The sequence below is a fragment of the Symphalangus syndactylus genome, chromosome 3 (genome assembly GCF_028878055.3).
Source record: "Symphalangus syndactylus isolate Jambi chromosome 3, NHGRI_mSymSyn1-v2.1_pri, whole genome shotgun sequence".
Classification (NCBI taxonomy): Eukaryota; Metazoa; Chordata; class Mammalia; order Primates; family Hylobatidae; genus Symphalangus; species Symphalangus syndactylus.
Window position 1 is genome coordinate 58,037,976 of NC_072425.2, and position 16,218 is coordinate 58,054,193.

At 37.7% G+C, this 16,218-nt stretch overlaps 1 protein-coding gene across 5 annotated transcripts in view; it reads left to right on the top strand.

Moving 5' to 3' along the window:
- The window catches only part of TUT7 (terminal uridylyl transferase 7), a 65,602-nt gene that overhangs the window by 11,895 nt on the left and 37,489 nt on the right, over positions 1–16,218 (top strand). For 4 of the 5 annotated variants that reach the window (XM_055272069.2, XM_055272072.2, XM_055272073.2 and 1 more), the window contains exons 7-11: positions 1,624–1,675; positions 2,580–2,649; positions 3,751–3,877; positions 5,166–5,285; positions 14,528–14,680. In XM_055272069.2, the coding sequence (XP_055128044.1) occupies positions 1,624–1,675; positions 2,580–2,649; positions 3,751–3,877; positions 5,166–5,285; positions 14,528–14,680 (522 nt within the window). The remainder of the gene's footprint in view (positions 1–1,623; positions 1,676–2,579; positions 2,650–3,750; positions 3,878–5,165; positions 5,286–14,527; positions 14,681–16,218) is intronic. The other variant, XM_055272074.2, reaches the window with a different exon arrangement.

The window sequence follows — 16,218 nt, forward strand, 5'->3', positions numbered from 1 at the left end:
ATTTTGTTAAAATAATTAGGCTTTTAAAGAATCACACCTAGCCTGGATTTCTGGTTTAAACATGATTTAAAAGTATGTTGATGAGTTAGAATTTTAAAACTGGAGTGTAGCTGGACACGGCATAGTTCTGTAGTCCCAGCTACTCAGGAGGTTGAGGCGGGAGGATCACGAGCCCAGGAGTTCAAAGCTGTAGTTAGCTGTGACTGCACTTGAGAATTGCCACTGCATTCCAGCCTGGGCAACGTAGTGAGACCCTATCTCTTAAAAAAAAGAAAAAAACCGAAAGGCACTTTAGTAGATTATCCATTTCTCTGCTGGTAGTTCCCACAGGCCTGTTTATAGATGATGTGTTTGCAGTTACTTGGGTTGCTTGTTAAAAATCCATATTCTGAGCTGGGTGCAGTGGCTTCACTCTCTAATCCCAGCTACTCGGGAGGCTGAGGTTGGAGGGTTACTTGAGCCCAGGAGTTCATGAACAGGCTGGCCAGCCCCACCTCTCTCAAAAAATATCCAGATTCTGGGGCCCCAGAGGTTCTATTTTACAACCTCTTATGTCTTGTTATACCTGAGTGCTGTAGCTACCTGGTAAGCTACCCAATAGACTGTTTTTTTACCCTCAAATTCTGATCAGTGATTTACCAGCCATAGCAGTTATTTTGATCTGGTGTCATTAATTCATTTAGCAAATATTCACTCATCCCATTTGTATGGCAGACATACTAGGTTATAAAAGACAAAACAGAGATGGTTCCTCTTTATGGAACTCATCTAGTAAAGGAGATTAGTAATTACCTTGTAATTATAGTGAGAGCTGTGCAGGTAAAGGTTCAGGGATAGAAAATGACAAGGGCTGGGCAGAGATATAGCAGTCATGAAGGCCTCTTTGAAGAGGGAACATTTAAGCTGAGTTCTAAAAGACGAAAAGGAGCCTGCAGGAGAGGGGGAAACGGGAGGGAAAAGAGTTTCAGGCAGGGGGAGCAGCATTTGCAAATACCCTAAATCAATAAAGAGCTTGGCATATTCAAGGAGCTAAAAGAAAGGTTGTGTAAGTATGGTGAAGGGACCGAGAAAAAGAAGAGCAGGCGATTAGGATGGCTAGATAGGCTGGGCTTGACTTGCCGAATTGTGTAGACCATGGTAAATAAAGAATTTGGTTTTGACCTAAGGGCAGTAAGAAGTCATTGAGAGTTGTAAGGATACAGTTTATGATTTTAAATGGCTCCGGCTCCAATGCAAAACAAGGATTTTAAAAAGAAGTGCAAGACTGACTCCGGGACCAGTAAGCTATCTGTTGCAATGGTATTAGAGTGAGAGGTAGTATTGTTAGCAGTTTGACAAACTTCCAGCTACCACTTTGAGACTTGCTGAGAAGCAGGTTAACCTCAATAATTAGTTAAATCAGAAGTTAGTTGTGTAGTAGGTCTCTTGCCCACATTCATCTTCATTTGGTGTTGATCTGTCTGTCTTTGACTGACATATGCAAACAGCATAGTGAGTAATTACTTTGGTAGCAATGTGCATTTCTCATTTAGAAAGGAATTTGGGGAACTTCAGATGACTCTTATATCAGTGAAGCAAAATCACTTAGGAATAATTTCATGTATTCATTGATTTATTTCCTAGATGTCTCAGCCAGATGTCCTCTTACTTGTTCAAGAATGTTTAAAGAACAGTGGTAAGGCCAAATTCCACATTTAAACATTTTTTATGTTGTCTATAATTTGGATATATCTTATTTCTCAAACTTTGAAAATAGCAAGGCGTGCTTTTAAAATTATTTATATGGGTAATATCCAAAGCAAAAAGCAAAGCAAATGCCCATGAATTATTAACTAAAGTCCTGTTAGTAGTTCTACTATGCAGAATAACCATTTCATAAGTAAAGCTTTTAGCTTGATGACATCATCACTATTTATAAAGATTAAATGAGTCCTAGATGTGACTAAGAAATGCAAAATATGTAAAATATACTCTTGAGGGTAAAACTAAAGGATAATCTGCTTTTATCAATGGTTAAAATCAGTATTTTACCAATAGTGAATAGGTGTAACCCAACCCTGATTAATGAATCCACAGAGTGGTGCCCATTTAGGTTTATCAGTTGTCTAATACAATGTCCAGCTTGGGGCTTTATGGCTTTTTGTGTTTTACATAGTCCTTATGAAACTATGTCATCTCTTGAATTAGTCATCCCCATCCTCCTTGTTTTGGTTAAATTTTGTCTTCAATCAATACATATTTTGACACTGAATATTTTAGTAGCTTTGCAGCAACTTTGTTTTTAAATGTATTACCTATATTTCTAATTGTTATCCGTATAACATTTGAATTTTCTGATCCAATGATGTAGTTACTTCTAATGAAACATTCACTTTACAAACTAAGGATTTTATACTAATGTGATAACTTGGTTTTTGAATGTAATATTTTTTCCTTTTCAAGTCATTTCAGAACATTATTTAGTAGTGGTCTTTCAAAAGACTCAACAGCTAAGGGACAACTGGTACTTGTACTTTATCTGGTTCTGCTTTTAAACAAAGCTTTAATTAACCCACTTAATATTTTTCTTCTTTCCTCAGACTCCTTTATTGATGTTGATGCAGACTTCCATGCTAGGGTGCCGGTGGTGGTGTGCAGAGAAAAGCGAAGGTCTCATTTCTTTAAACTGTTTATTTACTAACTCTCAACTTGCCAAAAGCACAAGTACTTTACTACATCTTAATGTCCAATTTCTAGAATTATAAGCTTTTTATTTGGTTTTCACACATGGTTCCTACTAACATTCTCCCTATACTTTTGGCATTTGATGTAAAAGGGGAAAATCCCATTTTAAAAATAATAAAATGACTTAAATAAAAAATATAGCAAGGAAGTATTTCGGTCCATTTCAACTCGTTAAAAAAACAGCCTTATTAAATGGTTACTTGCTGTAATCACCTGTATTTTGCCACCCTTTTTGGCAGCATTTATGGCAGTGCTGAGTAACAGTGTGACCTCTCTGGTTTATCTCTCTCTCTTCCTCTGTGTGAAAGCATTACTGTCACTACTGTAAATGGGTGGTTTATAGGCTGTAATGATTCTTCATTAGGTACATTCCTCCAACTCTTGGGAAACACTCTTTTATTGTTACAGAGATGAATCATGCTCCCATTTGAAACTTTTTTTTTTTGAGACGGAGTCTTGCTCTGTTGCCCAGGCTGGAGTGCAGCAGTGGCGTGATCTCGGCTCATTGCAACCTCCGCCTTCTGGGTTCACGCCATTCTCCTGCCTCAGCCTTCTGAGTAGCTGGGACTACAGGCACCCACCACCACGCCTGGCTAATTTTTTATATTTTTAGTAGAGTCAGGGTTTCACCCAGGATGGTCTCGATCTCCTGACCTCGTGATCTGCCCACCTCGGCCTCCCAAAGTGTTGGGATTACAGGCGTGAGCCACCACGCCCGGCCCGAAACATTTGATAATATTTTCCTTATTTGTGTTTCCCCCCAAAAAATAATTTTAATGTTTGAAAACAAAATTATTGATCTGAAAAATAAAGTTTACTCAGAAAATAGCCACGATATCTTTTTTGTAAAGAAAATTTATTAAATTACTCATAAAGATGTAGTGAGTTTTTTTCACTTTTAAGCTTTTTATTTTTGAAGTATTTATTATCCATGTATATTAGTTGTTGGCATAAAAGACACTTTGAGACCTGTGTAACACTTTTTTCTTTTTTTCTTTCCCATCCTCATCCCCCACCTCTCACCAGTGGTCTTCTGTGTAAAGTGAGTGCAGGAAATGAAAATGCTTGTCTGACAACAAAGCATTTAACCGCCCTTGGAAAACTAGAACCAAAGCTGGTTCCTTTGGTGATTGCATTTAGGTACTGGGCAAAGGTAGGCTTGAGGTCTTTATGCATGAATACATTCTACATATGTATAAGCAGTATGCTTTGATTTTTACTTAATTTAATCTTCAGGTTTAAATGCAAATTTATAGACATCAAAAGAGAAAGGCATCTGAATTTTGCAACAGAAATGTACAGACGGAAGATTCAGTGTTTCTATTTCACTTTAACAGTATTGCTCAAAAGACAAAATGATTTATAGGGCTTATTAAAAATCAGATTTGTGAGTCAAATCTCAGAGGATAAGGCCCAGGAATTTACATTTTAACTAGTTTACCACAGTGGTTGTTAGGCACAGGAAAGTTGAGCTAAAGCTTCTCATATCATATCCAATAACATACACAGAGACTGCAAAAAATAGAAGATACTCTGTGATCTTGTTTACATTTCCATAGTGTTTTAAATACATTTCAGTTAAAATACTCAAACACTAGGAGATTTAACATTCCCCCAAAATGTAAGGTTGAGTCATGATTATAAAATTGAGATTCTGTCACTTGAACCTGGGAGGTAGAGGTTGCAGTGAGCCAAGATCGTGCCACTGCACTCCACCCTGGGTGACAGAGCGAGACTCTGTCTCAAAAAAAAAAAAAAAAAAAAAAAAAAGAGATTCTGTGTATGTGCTTTTAGAGAAAATCCAAAGCTTTACTGATTCAGGTGTATCAATAACAATAGATACTTCCCGTTTCTTGGATCCTGAATGAACAACGGATTTCCCGCTCTTCACTGGCTAAATTATAATTATAATATGCTATCCTTTGAAAATCACCACCTGCTTCATCACTAAGTAGAACATGCCTTTTTAGTTGTTATTTCCATTAGTGATGATGAGTTTGTCCACGTTCTCTCCCCACACCAATCTTTGTGACCAAAGCATGCGTATGCAAGACACTATGGGTTAGGGTAAGAGTACCATTGAACTGGCCTAATTTGTAACTGAACGATCATTTTTAATTCATTAACATGTATTTTAAACAAATGAATGAATTGACCATGGATATCAAAAAATAAAATAGGAAATAATATTTTAGGGCCATCCACAAGGAGTATGGTTAACAGGATTAAATATTCGAAAATGAAACTATCACTTAAAACCACAATATGTGGTTGCTGCAAAAGTATAAGGAAGTTGTATATTTTATAACTGCTATTTTCGTCTGAAGAATTACCGTAAATCATGTAATAAACAAGAATGAGGTTACAGATTTTAGGCCAAATCGTGTAAATGACAAATTCATACAAAAAGAATGCTTAACTTTCTTTTCTCTTGTTTGTAGCTTTGCAGTATAGATCGCCCTGAAGAAGGAGGTCTGCCACCTTACGTGTTTGCCCTGATGGCCATTTTCTTTCTTCAGCAGAGGAAAGAACCCCTTTTGCCTGTATATCTAGGATCATGGGTATAAAACATTTTTTTGCTTATATATCTGAACAGATTTTATTACGGGTCCACAATTAAATTTTGCATAATTTCAAAATCTAGACACCTAACCAGAACTGATGTGGATTTATTTATTCTAGTAGTGTGAATATTCATACCTTTCACTGCTGAAATACTAATGTGTTTGATTTCAGTATGTTGCCCTATAACCTGCTTAGGGATATTATTACCTTTCTAGACTGCAAAATCTCTTAATTTTTGAAATATATGTTGTCCTGAGACGAACAAGAGACTGACCCTGTAAATTTACCATTTGGTACATTCTTTCTTTGGGTACAGTTTTCTAAATTGATACTTGAATTTACATATCACTTCCAGACAGACAGACGGTGGGAAGCATTTGGTTCACTGTAACTTACTTTCTGTTTCTAATCTATTTCTCCCCATAACCTGTAAAACAAAAAAACATAAACATTGAAATTGCTACCTGTACCACAAGATGCAGAACGTAATCGTCATCTCTTGAGAATAATATTTTGACATTATTTTAAAGATGAATTAGAATTCATGTGATCACTCTTTCTGGATAAATTAATGTTGAGTTGATTTGTTCAAATAAGATTTAAGAAGGAACCATCTGAAAGAGTCAACATGATATTAGCTCATCCTCTTAGAAACCTTATTTTTAATCCCTTGGTATTACCTTGATATACTTTTATGTGTAGAAAAACTCCCATTTTATAGAAAGACCCCTTAGTGAAAAGCTTACTTTGACACATTGGCTATTGTAACTACTTTTCTTAATGCACACAAGTTTCTCTCATCATTTAAGGAGTTCTTTTTTTTTTTTTCTTTTTTTGAGACGGAGTCTCGCTCTGTCGCCCAGGCTGGAGTGCAGTGGCGCAATCTCGGCTCACTGCAAGCTCCGCCTCCCGGGTTCACGCCATTCTCCTGCCTCAGCCTCTCCGAGTAGCTGGGACTACAGGCGCCCGCCACCACACCCGGCTAATTTTTGTATTTTTAGTAGAGACGGGGTTTCACCGTGGTCTCGATCTCCTGACCTCGTGATCTGCCCGCCTCGGCCTCCCAAAGTGCTGGGATTACAAGTGTGAGCCACCACGTCCAGCATTTAAGGAGTTCTTAACAATGAGTACACATCAAAAAATATATTTAAAGATAATTTTTTCCTTATACTTAATAAGCTGAGATTAGGCAGGGACTTCTATCTACCAGGCCATGGGAATAAAGACTGAAGTAGAACAACTCACTTAGAAAACTATCCTGGCATAAGGGATTATTGCATGCTGTGTATCTTAGTAACCTAAAGATAGTTCTCTTCGTGCCTGTGGTATTGAGAGAATTCAGAGCCATGAGAGGGTATCTCTACCAGACTACTGTCCTGGTAGAAAAAAGAGCAAGAGAACAAAGTCAACACTTAGTTGATAAATAACTCTTTCCAGCACACCCAAGTAGGAATCTGTGAAAGTCTTTGAAGTTTTCCTTTCAACTTGATCTAAGAGAGACAGAAATTTAGGATAGGATCAAATCAGTTGGACTCCTGCACCTAAAAAACCCTGACACAAGTTGGATAAGTTGCCTTGCTCACTACCATCTTACTGAATGAGATCTGCTTTTTCTTGTGTCTTGATCTTCTCTAAGTAGTCATCTGTCATTAACATGAGAATGCAGGAAAAAGAAAAATCTCTTCTGGTGATGAGATTCTCCTAAGGATACTTTAGGGTAGTATGGATACCCTTTCCTATGGCCAGCATATTATTTCCTTGTTAGTGATACCGGAAACTCTCTAAAGTGATACTGAATTTGATTTTGATTGGATCATGTTTATTCAAAATTTAATGACAAAAGCAGGTATGTGGTGATCAAACACTGGATTGAAATCATTGGATCCATTAAGGCACACTACCGCCTGAACCAAAATGATCCTGCAGTTTTCAGCATTTTAAACTAGTTAGGAAGTGAAGCGAAAGGAACTAATATTTACTAAGTATCTTTATGCTAGATATTTTACATACATTATTTCTGCAGAAAATCCAATGAGGTCCTCATAATTCTGTACATGAAAGTATCTAAATGTTAATTCCTTCAAAATATTTAAAGCACTGTGTATACTAGTCATCATAGTAGTCCCTGAAATACAAAGATGGACAAGACCAAATTCCCTGTCAGGAAGTATAGTGTATTGTGCCTGTGTTCTCTGATCTGTCTTTTCACAAATCTTTTAGTCATTCTGTCCCAACCTACCCAGATCTCTTCCATGTTGGAGACTCCAACCTCTCCAACCTTTATTCCCAATCAAAATTCCCATTTTATGGGAATCTTGATATGATTGAAGTTAATCATAGTGAGTTGTGAATGAAGAATAATTTTATATTATGCAAACCTAGTCCTTAGCAGATATTCATACTTTAGAGATGCCAGATAATATAGTAGAAAAAAGGGTAATTTTCAAGTTTACCAGCACTGGGACTCATCTCGGTTTTGCCACTCACATCCTTGTGACCTTGAGCAAGTTATTTAATCTCTGAGCCTCAGTGTCATTCTGAACCTTAAATGAGATAATGAATGTAAAATTCTTGAAACAAGGAAGGAGAACAAATGTTATAGTCCTTTTCTCCTTCAGTAGAAAGTCAGGTTCCACTTATGGTGTGAAAGTGAACTCCTAATCAAGTGATCCTTCTGCAAATAACAACTATAAACTCTGGGCAAAATACAGAAACAACAGCATGAATATCCTGCAGACTGAACAAATGCAAACAGGCTTTAGAGGGGAGTCAAAACTTGGAGCAAATGACCAACACAGAGTGAGTCTCCTGTTTTTCTGTAGCTCTACCCCTAAAAGCAACTCTGATTTAAGACAAAAATCAGTCCTCTTCCTAGCCAGAGGAACCAGGGCCACCAGAAGATAAGGGGTACAGGAGGAGGAACTGAAAGGAAAGATAACAGATAAGTGGAACCCTTAAAACTCTTAAAAATAAAACCCTTAAAAAGAACCCTGGGTATAAAAACTCAGGATGTCTCTGCCCAACTCCTGAACCAGTTTAGTTTGGTGTGAAAGGAACCCAGAAGTTGTCACTCTCATCCTCACAAGAAAAAATACTGAACCAACGGAAAATCAACAATTCTTTTTGGATCCATCAGACAATTGATGTCATGGGCAAACCACTGCCCCCAGAATTAGAGAGCAGGGTAATAACAGTGAAGCACAGCTTACCAGAGCAGAAGGCCAGGAGCGGAATCCTGCCACTGAAGCCAATACTAGGGTAGAAAATTTTAAAGTGTAGTTGACAAATTTCTGAAGGCTCAGTTTGGACAGCTTGAAGGTTAAAAATTTCTCCCATTCTTAGGAGGGCTTCCTCAGACTTTTGTGTGAGTTATACCTCCAGGAATCCCACTAAGTTCTGAGGGTAAAGACCTGAGAAAAATCTCCCAGTGCTTCTGGCAGGGTGAGAGGAAAAGTTGCCATTTAGAAATAATGCCCAGAGCATTCTTTTATTATTGAAAGCCTGCCCTCCGGAGGTACTCTCACTGAAGCCTAACCACCTTGGGTTTTACTAGCCAGGGGAAGGGAGGTACCTAACTCCACTCCTCTAGCCTTCCTTTCTCATCTAAGTAAGAGTGGTAGTAGGAGAACTGGGAAATAGTTATGAAGGTCACCGTCTAGGGGCATAGGCTCACTAAAAGACTGAGACCTAATCTTAGGACTATACAGTGTTTCCCCTCTCCAGGGATCACAAGGTCTGAACTACAAGTCTCAGACCTTTTTTAAGAAGTCTTTAGGGAAACACAAAGGCAACAAGGGAGACAAAAACAAGGACACCAGAGGAAGTTTCAGCCACGACAGCTGCAGAAAACAATAAACATCGTAACTCCTAGCCAGATAAACATAAAACCTCACCCTAAAAGCCTGTTTACCCAGTATATCATGTCTAGCTTTCAACAAAAAATTACAAAGCATGCTGAAAGGCAAAAAGTACAGCTTGAAGAGACACAGCATGTGTCAGAACTTAACTTGGATATGACAGATGTTGAAATTGTCAGACCAGGAATTTAAAACAATAATGATTAATATGCTAAAAGCTGTAATGGAAATAATGGACAACATGCAAGAATAAATGGGTAATATAAGCTGAGAAGTAGAAACTCTAAAAAGGTTTAAAAGGAAACGCTAGAAATCCAAAAAATTGTAACAGAAATGAACAATGCCTTTGGGCTCAGTAGTAGACTAGACATAGCCAGGAAAAATCAGTGAGTTTGAAGTGATAGCAACAGAAAATTCTCAAACTGAAAAGTAAAGAGGAAAAAGGAACAAAATACCCAAGAAATGGGTCAGTTAGTCAAGGTTGAAACATGTGTATAATGGTAATACCAAGAGGAAAAGAAAGAGAAAAAAGAACAGAAGAAATAGTTGAAGGACTAATGACTGAGAATTTTTCAAAATTAATGCCAGACTCCTAAACCAGGCCTGTGTGGGGCAGACTGAATATAGTTAGGAGCCAAGGCTTAAAAAACTGATGCAGGATCTGAGCCACAATCTACTGGAGGTGTGATAATTTCCAGTTTGCCTAAACAAGTTAATTACCTGCTGCTAAAACAAAAACATCACTTTTTTGGAGTAAAATAAATGATTCAAAATTTTAATAATATAATATTTACAATGTCTAAAATACAATCCAAAATTACTCAAAAAGAGTCAAGAAAGTGAGACCTACTCTCAAAGGAAAAGAAAATGAACAAAGGTGAACTCCAAGATGACCCCGATGCAACTGTCAAAGACATTAAAGCAGTTATAGCTATGCTTCATAACAGAGGAAATAATACATGTGGAATAAATGAAGAGATAGGACATGTCAGCCAGAGAAGTAGGAAATATCAAAAGAACCAAATGGAAATTTTGTCTGAGTGGACAAACAGAAAACACTCAATTGTTAGACCTAAAACCAATGATATCAGTAGTCACCTTAAATATTGATAGACTAAATATCCCCACTAAAAAGCATAGATTACCAGAATTTATTTGTTTGTTTTTAACTTTCAGGTTCAAAGGTACATGTGCAGTCTTGTTATATAGGTAAACTCGTGTCATGGGTTTGTTGGACAGATTATTTTATCACCCAAGTACTAAGCGTAGTACCCAATAGTTATTTTTTCTTGCTCCTCTCCCCCCCTTCTACCCTTAACCTTCAAGTAGGCCCCAGTGTCCATTGTTCCCTTCTTTGTGTCCGTGAGATCTCATTATTTAGCTCCCACGTATAAGTGAGAACTTCTGGTATTTGGTATTTGGTTTTCTGTTACTACGTTAGTTTGCTAAGGATAATGGCCTCCAGCTTCATCCATGTTCCTGCGAAAGACATGATCTTGGGTTTTTTATGGCTGCATAGTATACCACGGTGTATATATACCATATTTTCTTTATCCAGTGTGTCACTGATAGGCGTTGAGGTTGATTCCACGTCTTTGCTATTGTGAATAGTGCTGCAGTCAACATTCGCATGCCTGTTTATGGTAGAATGATTTGTATTTCTCTGGGTATATACTCAGTAATGGGATTGCTGGGTTGAATGGTAGTTCTGCTAAAGCTCTTTGAGGAAAGTGTTCCCTTTTCGATGCAACCTTGCCAGCATCTGGTATTTTTGACTTTTTAATAGTATTCTGACTGGTGTAAGATGGTATCTCATTGTGGTTTTGATTTGTATTTCTCTAATGATTGGTGACGTTGAGCTTTTTTCATATGCTCGTTGGTTGCATGTATGTCTTCTTCAGAAAAGCATCTGATCATGACCTTTGCCCAAACTTTTTAATGGGGTTGTTTATTTTTTCCTTGTAAATTTGTTAAGTTCTTTATAGATGCTGGATATTAGACCTTTGATGTATAGTTTGCAAAAATTGTCTCCCATTCTGTAGGTTGTCTGTTTACTCTGTTGATAGGGCTGTGCAAAAATTCTTAGTTTAACTAGATCCCCTTCAGAATGAATTTTAAAAGCAAGACTGTATTCTAGAAGAAATAAATTAAATGTAAAGACATAGAGGTTAAAAGTAAATGGATGGCAAAAGATGTAAATTGTAACCAAACGAGAGAGGCTATGTTAATATCAGATGAGATTGATTTCAAGCGAAAAAATATGCCAAAGACAAAAGGGACATTTTATTAGGATAGGGTCAATTCATTGGGAAGACAAAACAATTGTAAATGTTTGCACCTATTAAGAGGGCACCCAAATACATGAAGTAAAAATTGATGGAATCTATTCTACCATCAGACAAGGAGATTTTAACAGCCTTCATCAATTGACACCTGTGTTAGCTAAACAAAAAATCAGTATATATAGTATAAACTGATACATAATACCAACCGCCTTGACCTAATTAATATTTATAAAACACTGTACCCAATAACTGGAGAATACATGTTTTTTTCAAGTCCATATGGTACATTCATCAAGATATACTACATGCTGGTTCTTTTTGTTTTTTTAATTTAAGAGACAAGGTTCCACTATGTTGCCCAGGCTGGTCTCAAACTCCTGGGCTCAAGTGATCCTTCTGTCTCAGCCTCCCAGAGGAGGGCCTATGCTGGTTCTTAAAATAAGTCATAGTACATTTGATAGGATTCCATGGATTAAAGAGGAATTCAAGTGGGACATTAAAACATATTTTGAACTAAATAATAATAAAAATATAAGATAGCTTGGCATAGTGGCACACACCCTAGTCCCAGCTACTCAGGAGGCTGAGGTGAGAGGATTGCTTGAGCCCAGGAGGTTGAGGTCGAGGCTGCAGTGAGCTATGATCACACCACTGCACTCCAGTCTAGACAACAGAGCAAGATCCCATCTCAAAAAAAAAGAAAGAAAAAAAATACAAGATATATAAAATTTGTCAGATGCAGCTAAAATAGTGTGCATAAGGCAAGTTTTATATTTAAATGCTTAAATTCAAAAAGAAAGGTCTAAAATCAGTGACCTAAAGGTCCACCTCAAAAAGCTGGAAACCAAAATGGGTCAAAAACCTAAATGTAAAAGTTAAAAACTCTGAAACTCCTAGAAGAAAACCTAGGGAAAAACCTTTGCAGAAAGGATTTCTTAACATACTAAAATCAGTAAAGAAAAACGTTAAGAAATCAAACTTTATTGAATTCTAAAACTGCAGCTCTTCAGAAAACATCACTAAATAAACAAAAAGGCAAGCTACCCAGTTGAGAAAAATATTGAATACATACATCCAACCAAGAAATAGTCACTACGCCTAATATTTTCCAAAGTGTTTTCTGTAGACTAGTTCAGTCTGTCAACAAATCTTTACTGAGCAGTTACCGTGGCCAGGCACCAACGATTCTGGGTGTTACTGTTAGAAGTGGTGAACAGGGCAGGGCATGGTGGCTCACGCCTGTAATCCCAGCACTTTGAGAGGCCAAGGTGGGTGGATCACCTGAGGTCAGGAGTTCAAGACCAGCCTGGCCAACGTGGTGAAACTCCGTCTCTACTAAAAAAATATATAAAAATTAGCTGGGCATGGTGGCAGGCGCTGGTAATCCCAGCTACTTGGAAGGCTGAGGCAGGAGAATCGCTTCAACCCAGGAAGTAGAGGTTTCAGTGAGACGAGATCATGCCACTGCACTTCAGCCTGGGCGACAGAGTGAGACTCTGCCTCAGAAAAGAAAAAAAGAAGTGGTGAACAAAACACAATTCTTGCCCTCGAATTTATACATCCAATGGGGGCAAGAGACTAATAAATATATATGCAGTGGTGGTACTTTCTCTGAGGGAAAATAAACCAGGGTAAGGAGGACAGAGAATGATAAATGTGGAGCTCCTTAGAGAAAACATTTGAGCAGAGCTGAATAAAGTGAGGGAGAATGAGTCATATTCTCCCTCACTTTGTTAGGGGGAAGAGCATTTTAAGCAGAGGGAATACCAGGTGTTATCTCTGAGCCAAGAAGATAGAAGGATCAGAGAAGTAGAAAAGAGCCAGGTTACTCAGGCCCTGGAAAGGACTGCATTTCATCTAGAGTGAGACGGAAACCACTATGAACAGGAGAGTGTGTCTTCTGTTTTAGAAGGATCACTCTCTCCTAAACCAATGAAGTAGCCCATAGCCCATTTGGTATAAAAATACACTTGGGAAATGTGATGTCACATCCATACTCCATCCCATATTATTTTGTTCATTAACCTGTTTTTGTTTGTTTGTTTTTTGTTTTTTTTTTTGAGATGGAGTTTCGTTCTTGTTGCCCAGGCTGGAGTGCAATGGCACCATCTCGGCTCACTGCAACCTCTGCCTCCCAGGTTCAAGTGATTCTCCTGCCCTCAGCCTCCTGAGTAGCTGGAATTACAGGCATGCGCCACCACACCCGGCTAATTTTGTATTTTTAGTGGAGACGGGATTTCTGCATGTTGGTCAGGCTGGTCTCGAACTCCCCACCTCAGCTGATCCGCCCACCTCGGCCTCCCGAAGTGCTGGGATTACAGGCGTGAGCCACCATGCCTGGCCTGTTCATTAACCTGTTTTAAAGGCTGTGATAAATCCTATCATACAATGAAGAAACCTGTTCAGCTCTGTTTGACATTTCACAAGCCTTTTCAACTAGACCATTTTCTTTTGCATTAATATTCATTAATAGCACATAACTTTTACTTTGAAAATGTCCAGCATAACCAGAATTAATAGTATTTAAAATTATTTTCTAGTTAGCTGGATCTAGTTCTTGTAATTTTCATTTTCTAGCAATATAGTTGTCTTGTATTTATTAAGCAGTTAGTATGTGCTGTATGCTACAAGCAGATGCTACCTCTATCTGAGTACCTTATGATCATTTTTTTTATATCATAACCATCCCATGAAGGAAGTCCTAGTGTTACCCCTTTTTAAAGGAACCTGAGGTCTACAGAGAGTAAGTACCTTACTCAAGGTTGTACAGCTAGTATATGAAGGCGCTGAGATTTGGGACCAGGCAGTTTTACTTCAGAACCCATGACGTCAGCCACTAGGCCATTTTGCCTACTCTTAGAATATTTACTGAGGAATTATTTCACAAAGTCACCATTTCTTTTGCAAATCAAAACCTTGTTTTTTGCTTTTAAAAATATTTTTAAATGTATAGATGTCTCTGAGATATTCCATAAATTATATCTTTTGTATTTTCGATGAACTATGAGTATTTTTTTATTCCTTCCAAGATTAGTAGACTGTGTTTGGTATAAAATTATTTCTATCTTATTTTAGCATGTGTCTAATTTTTCCTAGATTGAAGGGTTCTCATTAAGCAAACTAGGGAATTTCAACCTTCAAGACATTGAAAAAGATGTTGTGATCTGGGAACATACTGACAGTGCTGCAGGGGACACAGGCACAACAAAAGAAGAGGCACCAAGAGAAACGCCAATTAAAAGGGGACAGGTCTGTTCTCTTTTGTTTCTAGTTGTCAATTTCACTTGCCAATTGTGAAGTTTGTGAATTAGTCAGTCTTGTCTTCTTTCCTTAACTATCTTAACTATTTCATGGCTCTTTCATTTGCCAGTCTATTTAGTACCTCGAATAGACAAGTAATGAGAAAAGGTTAAAAAAAAAATTAGATCACTAAATCCAGTTATTTATGTAGTTTCTTTGTGCTGGTTCCTTTGAAAGAGACTCAGAATTCAAAGGTAAATCCTATCTATCCCCAAAGAGCTTAGTCTTAGGTGGTATTATGAGGTTTAAATGTATGAAAGGTTAACTAGCTTTCAGTTACTAAAATAACAGTGAATGCATATATGAGTTAATGTACTGGTCCCATACTGTTGGGGGTGGGCAGGGGAATTTACGCACAAGGAAAGAATAGCCATTAGAATTTCAAACAAAAATCTCTGCAATGTCATTATCCTAGTAATAAGAATAAGATTTTCTCCCAAATAGGTGAAAGGCCCCTGATCTTCCCATTACCGTTTGGGGTAAATTGACAGTAACATCCACAAAATTCTTGGATTGGAATCCCAGCTCTATACAAACAAGTCGTGTCACTCCTCCAGTTCATGTTTTACTCATGCCTAAAATGAGGAGTTAGTGGTGAATCAGATTTTCCAGTTGTGTTTTCTAGAATCCTTGAACACTGGGAGGAGGAGGAGAGTGGTGGTACCACCCTACCCCTGCTGCCACCAGAACCACTTTTATCTGTTTCTTATTTGGAGTCTCTGTAGTGGAGAAGAGTATAGGCTGTGGAGCCAGAATATGTGAATTTGTATCCCAGCTCTCCCACTTCCCAGCTGTGTGTCCTTGAGCAAGTGACTTAGCCTTTCTGTGCACCAGTTTCCTCCCTGCTCATGGGGATAATATTGGTACCCTCTCATAGGGTCACTTACAGAATGCTTAACTCAGTGCCGAGCATGTGGTGAGCACTCAGTAAATGTTAGCTGCTATTCTTATTTTATTTGAAAAAGAAAATGTTCTCTGCTTTAAAGAAAACCAGTTTAAATTCCTGTAGTCTAGATATTTCAAAGGTCTCTCCAGTTTCATGTTATGGTATTATCAAGTCATTTCAGTGAGATGCTTAAAAATCCTTTGTAATGCTGCTATGGATAAAGAGGTAAAATGTAATAATTCTTAAAATTTCTGGGGGGTTTATCTGTGTCCTCAAACTGTAGTGTTTGGGACCTAGATGACTTCCATTTTTAATCAGTTCTGCCTTGTAAAGCCACCAGATGACTTTGTATTACTTGACAGAAGCTTTGTGATTGAGAAAAATATACCACTGATTTTGAAGCTTAATATAATAAAGTATGATTGAAGACAAATTTGTGCACCTTAGAGGAAATTACTTTTTTTTCAGTGTGAATTATAGGAAAAGCTATTGCTGTAAATTCATTTAATGCTTTATTTTTACATTTTTATGTTATTTGGAAAGATTAATCATGCTGCCACTTCTGAAATAAAGTGAGCTCCAGACATTATGGGGTTGCATA